This window comes from Micromesistius poutassou, assembly GCF_964030765.1.
Source record: "Micromesistius poutassou genome assembly, chromosome: 12".
Lineage (NCBI taxonomy): Eukaryota > Metazoa > Chordata > Actinopteri > Gadiformes > Gadidae > Micromesistius > Micromesistius poutassou.
Window position 1 is genome coordinate 11,110,829 of NC_140282.1, and position 7,500 is coordinate 11,118,328.

At 44.8% G+C, this 7,500-nt stretch overlaps 1 protein-coding gene across 1 annotated transcript in view; it reads left to right on the forward strand.

Moving 5' to 3' along the window:
* The window catches only part of cemip (cell migration inducing hyaluronidase 1), a gene marked incomplete at its 5' end in the record, with an annotated part of 56,784 nt that overhangs the window by 961 nt on the left and 48,323 nt on the right, over positions 1-7,500 (forward strand). The window contains 3 exons of the mRNA XM_084476338.1: positions 61-199; positions 788-1,027; positions 3,490-3,669. Of these exons, the coding sequence (XP_084332464.1) occupies positions 61-199; positions 788-1,027; positions 3,490-3,669 (559 nt within the window). The remainder of the gene's footprint in view (positions 1-60; positions 200-787; positions 1,028-3,489; positions 3,670-7,500) is intronic.

The following is a 7,500-nucleotide window of genomic DNA, read 5'->3' on the forward strand; positions in this document are numbered from 1 at the left end:
CCCCCCCCCCGTCTCCCTCCCCTTTATTACCCCCCACCCCATTACCTCTCCCCCCTGCAGGGAAGCTGGTTATTGCAGACACCAGCCGGCCCATATTGCTGCGCACCAAACACATCCTCATCGGGAACAAGGGAGAGATGCACGTGGGGAGCCCAGAATGCCCTTACACGGGCAACTTCACCATCTCGCTGTTTGGAAGGTACCATCACACACACAGTCATGGAAAACCCTGGGTTTTGACTGTCTACAGGACATACCAACAGTACACGGTTAGGTGGTGGTTAAGGACTGGAACATGGGTTTGAGGACAGCTTGGTTTGCATAAGGCTCAGGCTAAAGTTGATAATTCACAAAAAAATGGGATAACGTTTTTTGGTTGATTCAAGTATTGGTTGGTTTCTGATCATTAAATGGTGATCAATTGAAGTTTTGTAATGATGGCTAGCTAGCTAGTGATGCATCTTTGGGGTAATATTTAACCCATCAGTACAGCAAAAGCTTAAGCTCCAGTTTGGGAATAAAGCTATTTGTATTTATGAGCCTCATAACATTATAATAATGAAGAAACATAGCAAACAACTAATTCCCTTATAACTATTTAAATACCGCGACCCGACCACGGATAAGCCGTTGAAGATGAGTATGAGTATTTAAATAACAAAGTATCTTCCGTTTTATTCAGGTTACAAACAGGTTACCAATAATTAACCCTAACCCTTCAACGCAAATTTGAAACATTCTTATAACGAATAATTGCAATAACATCGTTCTCACAATAACCCTATAGGTCTGACGACACCGACGACGCAGAGCACAACTACTTCGGCCGCAAGTACGTGGGCGTGGGCACGGGCGGCACGCTGGAGATCCACGGGGAGAAGAAGCTCTCCTGGACCTTCCTCAACAAGACCCTGGTCCCTGGGGAGAGCAACCAGAACAGCTACCTGTTCCAGAGGGGCTGGGGCAACCGCGGCATCATCATCCACGTCATCGACCCCACGACCGGGGAAGTGCTCCGCAACGACCGGTACGACGCACAACCCGACCGACACAATGTTGTGCGACAAGGTTATGTTTTGTTGTGTTGCTAAGGAAATTGATTTAGTGAATACCAGTGCTACTAAGGAAGGAGATACGAGCAGTTTATTCATCCTGTATAGTCTTTATAGAGGTTTTATCCTATTCTACTAAACAAACGCAATTTCAATACCTCTATTTATTTTGCACATATTTTGAAATTGACAATAAAGCTGACTTTGAACTTTGAACTATAGCATACGCTTTTATCCAAAGCGAGGTAGTTAAAAAACAATGGCCTTCATGAGCAGGTATGGTACTCAGAGATGCCTAGAGGTAGACTGAGGCCTTTGGGCTTTGAACCCAGAACCTTCCAGCTGGGAGCCCAGCACCCCCAACAACCAGACTGTCCCTTTCCATTTTTACTTGTTTGCATTCAGCATTTGGCATTGTAGCATCAAGCAGACACTTTAATCCAAAGCAACACAGTGATCCGTGAGCAGGAATACAAGGCATCTTACTCAAGGATGGAGACCGGGGACATTACTGTTAGAACTGGGAACCTTTCGGCTGGGAGACAAACGCACTCACTTCTGCACTATCCTGCCACCTTGTCTTCAGTGTGTTGACAGTTTGGATTTCCCCCACTTTTAACCTGCAGTGTAATTAACTTCCCCTAAACCTTTTTACGATCCGTCTCAAACACAAAAGAAGACATAATCACAGCGTGTTCCTCAAACAGAATGTGTGCCTATGGATGAAAGGTAAATATTGTTTGGATCAATACCCAATCACAGTAGACACAGTCGTCCAAACAGCTGAACGATTCACACCCCCCCATCAAAGATGCCTTTAAAATGTACGAGAAGAAGAAGGAGAAAACCCATTGGAAAAAAAAACCCATGACAACAAACCTTGATAACAATGTTATAGATGGTCCTTTCAGGCTGCCTAGGAGTAAAGGAGTTGGATTTGTAGAAAAACTCACAGAAGTTCTGGAAGAACTCAGACGTCAGCAAACTCTCTCTACTGCCTGCAACATAATGATATTCATAGAGTTAGATTTCCACCATAAATGTATTGAATATTGTTGTACACACTGAGCAGGGATTATGGCTTTCCTTATTAAACCAGACGTTGTGGTTCAGCATAGGATTTCAAATAGGGGGAAAGGAAAGAGTGTGCGGGTGAGTTAACATTCAAAGGCATGCTGTTCATTTAACATGCGTCCACGTTTTGCCATCAGCAGTCAGGAGAATCGACATATTTTCAGGTTTCATCGTCTCCCGCGTTGTGTCATCATGTAGGCGGTCTCTTAAATGGGATCCCTATTGTACGATCCGATTTCCGTGCCCTAAGCATGCTTAAGGAGCTTGGTGGAGAATGGTACATCGGAAAACCTGCCGCGCAGTCATGTCACATAAAGTTGGTACCGAGAACATTTGTCAGCCAAAAGTGACATGGCTAATGGTTCTCCCCAGCCAAGCACTTTCTGGTCTATAAAATGATCCACTTGTGGTGGAGCCATTTCAAGATGTCGGGGGGGGGCGGGGGGGGAAGACATCGGAAGAAAAAATATATATCAGACAATCTCCCAAAAGACCAAACAACATGGAGAGAGAGTTGTTGGAAGTGAAAAACCCATTGGAAAAGGTGGATAGCACATTTAGGGCAGGATATCACTTTTCAGACAATGGATTGAGCCACTTTGCTTTACTTTACATCTCAGAATGATTGTCTTGAAGGTTCGCTAGTTGTCATTGTTAAAAAAGTTCCCCAGTCAGTCCCCTTTACCACTTGTGTTTGGATCTCTTTGTTCCTTTACATTTGCATTTTTTTTAATGCTCAGTCCCTACTCTGCCAAACTCATCAACAATATGTCTGTCTCAACGACGAGGTGACAGCCATTAAAAAACAGACTTCGTAAGGGGGTTTTAAAGCTTGAGTTTGCAGGCTGTGTCTATTGCAGCTATTGTTTTGGGAACAATTAGATCGCGGGTACTGGTTTGAGATGCGCAAACAAAATATGTTTTCGATCCTATCCCAAGTGTGTGAATAGGTTTGTTATTGTGTATTCACTTTGGGTTTGGCGGTTTATATCAGTGCAAACAAAAGCTTGTTGTTGTCCTAGAATACTTTGGTTCTATTGATCCCGAATCAGTCTAGGAGTGCAACTTTGAAATCATGCCTTGCTTCATGGTAGCCATTAGCAATGAACCCAGGGCCCGCCATTTCAGTTACAAAATAACACACTTTTTTTTTTTTTTGCTTTTACTGAACACTATATAGAACGAGAATAGTTTAGTGAAATGATTCATTCTAACACAATGATTGGCATACAATCCGTGAAAGACGCTCAACCAGAATGTTTTTTTCACAAAAATAAAATTTTCCTTGACCGTTGACAAATCTAACACGACTTGTTTTATTTACCCTCAAAAGTAATGTCTTTTGTCCTCCGGTGCCCTCCAGGTTCGACACGTACCGCAGCAAGGACGAGAGCCGGCGGCTGGCCCAGTACGTGGAGGCGGTGGAGCCAGGCCAGCTCCTGGCCATGGTGGTCAACGACGAGGGCTCCAACAACCTGGAAGACACGGCCAAGAAGAGCCTCAGCAAGCTGGGCAGCCAGCACGCCACGCGCCTGGGCTTTCGGTAAGGCCGTCGTCACCGCCGTCGTCGCGGTCCCTGAAGAGTCGGACGTGATTATCCTCGCTAAGCTCTGAGTTCCGATGTGAAGGAGGCCGCTGTCGCTGTGAAGCAGGCGGGTGGGGTGGACTTGGGCTGTTTGAAGTTAGTAGTCGTGGCGCGTTCGCTCCGTGACTCGTCTATAAGATCCTCCACTTGAAATCGGTTTACCTTTTTAGCTCTGTTCTCTTCATGTTGGACACCTTTTTTTCCCCCCTCAAAGTCAGAGCAAATCCATAAGGATGAAATGTGGTTAATCCTAGTGGCGGTGTGCATTTGCCAAGGCGCACAGCATGTTTCAGATGAGCTGTCCTCTCTCCTTGCCTCAGTGACTGCCACCAGTCCAGTGGTGCTAGCACAGCAAGCGAATACAGTGTTGCTATATATAGTGCATAGTGTATAATGTGGATGTAGTGCACTACATCCACATTATACACTATGCACTATATATGTATAATGTGGCTCGGTGTTGATATATAGACTGATGAAGACACGCACGTTTCGTTTCATTCATCTCTCTCGCGCACTCTTTCTCTTTCTCGTTACCTCCCTCTATTTTCATTTTCTCCCTTTTGTTGTATCTTTTTTTTGCTTTCTGTCTGAAGAACTCGTGTTTTTTCTCATTGCTTTTACCTTTCACTCTGTCAGACTTTTGTTTGTCTTTCCGCCCCAACCACCTCTCTCTCTCTCACTCTCACACACACACACACGCACGCACGCACGCACGCACGCACGCACGCACGCACGCACGCGCACAGCCACTCGCCTCTCCACTGTCAAAATCTGTCCACATTGATTTGCAGAGAGAAAGATGAAGAGAGAAAGCGGGAGTTGAGGAAAGAGGGAGAGAGCAGGGCGAGAGATAAAGGGAGGCAGAGAGCGAGCGAGAGAGGGAGGGAGAGCGAGCTTCAGAGCAGCTAATCCTACGCTGTGTGCCACTAAGTGTTTCCGCTATCTCTTCCCGTGCAGAAGTGCAGAAAGGGAAGAAATGCAGGAAACAGACAGAAGAGAAACAGTCCCGTCACTCTCTATATATTAGTATGTGAGGAATGCTGGAGGAGGCAGACTGAACCTGCAGCGCTCTGTGATAAGAGCCCTGCTAGACCGGCCCGAAGTTCTGACTTGCCGGTCTGGAGTTGAGAGTCAATTAGTTGTACCTGATGTAGAATCACATACACACAGACCCCCCCCCCCCCCACACACACACATGACATGCACACACATTCTTCTGACAAGACTCAACTCTTCTGTGTTCTAGGTTAGAGCTTATCAGTGGAATGTAATGTACTGTACATTCACTTTTTGGCACTTGAGACCCTTGTTTTCTTATGTGTGTGTGTGTGTGTGTGTGTGTGTGTGTCTGCGTGTCTGCGTGTGTCTGTTTGTGAGTGTGAGAGTGTTTGTATGTCTGTGTGTGTCTGTATGTGAGTGTGAGTGCAGGAGTGTTTCTGATTGTGTGTGTGTGGGTGTGTGACGTGTGCATGTCCCAGGCGGCCCCTCATACATACATGTGTGTGTACGTACACGTGTCTGTGCGTGTGCACGTCTTCATGTGATTGCATTGCTCCTCTGTGTGAACCGACTCTAGTAATTCGAGGGATGTTTTTTGGTGACTGCGTTCTCGCAGTCAGTGTCATGAAACTAATTCAAGGCAGCAGACTGAATCATTCCCACTGCCGGTACAGAGCCGGAGAGAGAGATAAACATGCATACAGTGAAGATAGCTGGGAAAAACTCCTCTTTTAAATAAATAAATAGACAACCATGTATTCCATTTCAACAGACAGTTTAATGGTGCAGAAAGACCAAGAGTTTGGAAAATGGGACAGGCAAAGCATTGATGGGCTGAACACCTGATTTCCCTCCCTGGGGAGCCATTTTGAATAATAAGCAATAATTTCTGGCTGATGGCAGGCGAGCAATGCATTATTGTTGCTGTTGTTGTTGTTATAGTTTGAGAACTGTGAAAGGTTAGAGATTGGGAGAGAGAAGGAACGGGGACATGTTCCCCAACTCAAGGTCCCAGAGTGTTGGTAAAAGTTTGCCTGGTGTGCAAATGGAGTTTGAACTTCCGACGACTTTTCGAACCCTCAGTTCAGGTTTTTGTCTTTTCCATTGGAGTGCTTTCTGTCCCCTGACAACCATCAAATCTCAAGACAAATGGTTTCACTTGTGAGCTTCTGGGTGTGAGGGCTGTGGTATGGCTTCCTCCTTTGTACCCCATGTCACAAAACAGCGGCATCATGACCTCTCTTGTCCTCTCTGACACTGGATATACACTACACCAGTGGTTCCCAACTTTATTGACCCATGACCCCCTTTTCTTGTCTGAAGGGTCTTGCAACCCTTGTGTTTCTGCTTCGCCACACATTGTTTTAACCCAGTCCACACCTGCCGTAATATCATCATATCCCAGGGAAGTAGTAAGAAGTAGTTTGCCAATGGCTAAGAATCATTTGTTTGTATGTAGTCGCTGTTGATATACAAGGGCCCTTGAAACTTCAACAATTTATCATTAAACATCTATAGCTGATACGTCAGTCATCTCCCATGATATGGGGTGTCTAGGTTAGGCACTAGACACGAAACACACACGCAAAACACACACACACACACACACACACACACACACACACACACACACACACACACACACACACACACACACACACACACACACACACACACACACACACACACACACACACACACACACACACACACACACACACACACACACACACACACACACACACAGTACATACAAAAACACAGGCACAGACTACATCATTACCAGAAAAACAGAAACTTAGCCAAGACTTTTCACAGTTCAGTGCTTATCTCATTCTGCATGGAGAGGTGTTGGCTCCAACATTTGCCAATACTATAGAGACACACACACACACACACACACACACATACACACACTCATGCGCAACACACACTCACACACATATGGAGGCCAAAATGGTCAAGACTATGCCTCATTGTAGCAGGTATTCATTAAAATTTTTGTAAAATACGGTATTTAAACTTTTATAACGCTGCGTCAAATGAAATCCTCCTCTTCTTGCAGCCAGTAATTATGAACCTTCTTCACCCACTCAACGATAATCAAAGTCAGAAGCCCCCTATCCATTAATGATCTTTCACTCGTTTGCGTTTTTGCATTCACTTCACTGCACTCAGTGAACCTGGGGGCTTTTAGCTGTTTAATCCATGTTCAACTCGGCTAACCATTATTTTCACTTGGATCACCTCGTTTTGTCTCCTATTAAGTTCTCAGAAAGTAGCGTATGGATCCATGTTTCCGCCTACTGCCACTGTGTTCAATATTAATTTAGTGACTGTTATGCCGGCCTACATCTATTCTTCTTGATGTACAGTGTGGCTGTTTTACCAATAGGCAGTATTCATTTACCTTACAAAATCGATACAGAATGTTTAATGTAGTCAGGTCAATGTATGCATGCATCCATCCATGCATTAATCGATCAATCCTTCCATCCCTCCATCCATGCATTCATCCGTGCATCTATCCATGTATTCATCCGTGCTTACATCCATGCATGAATGCAGCTATCAATGCATCTAGTAAGGCCTCCCTATACACATGATTTAGCTAAATCCCTAATTGACTAATCGGACTGACTGCTGGAAAGAAATGGTATTCATCTTTTGAATAAAAAAAGTTATTCCCTATGCTTTGAGCCACTGAGACCTTTAGAAGTTCTTACATAGCTTTGTGGCGAGTGTGTGGTTCTGTAATGACTCACTTAATAAGAGTTCACAATCCCA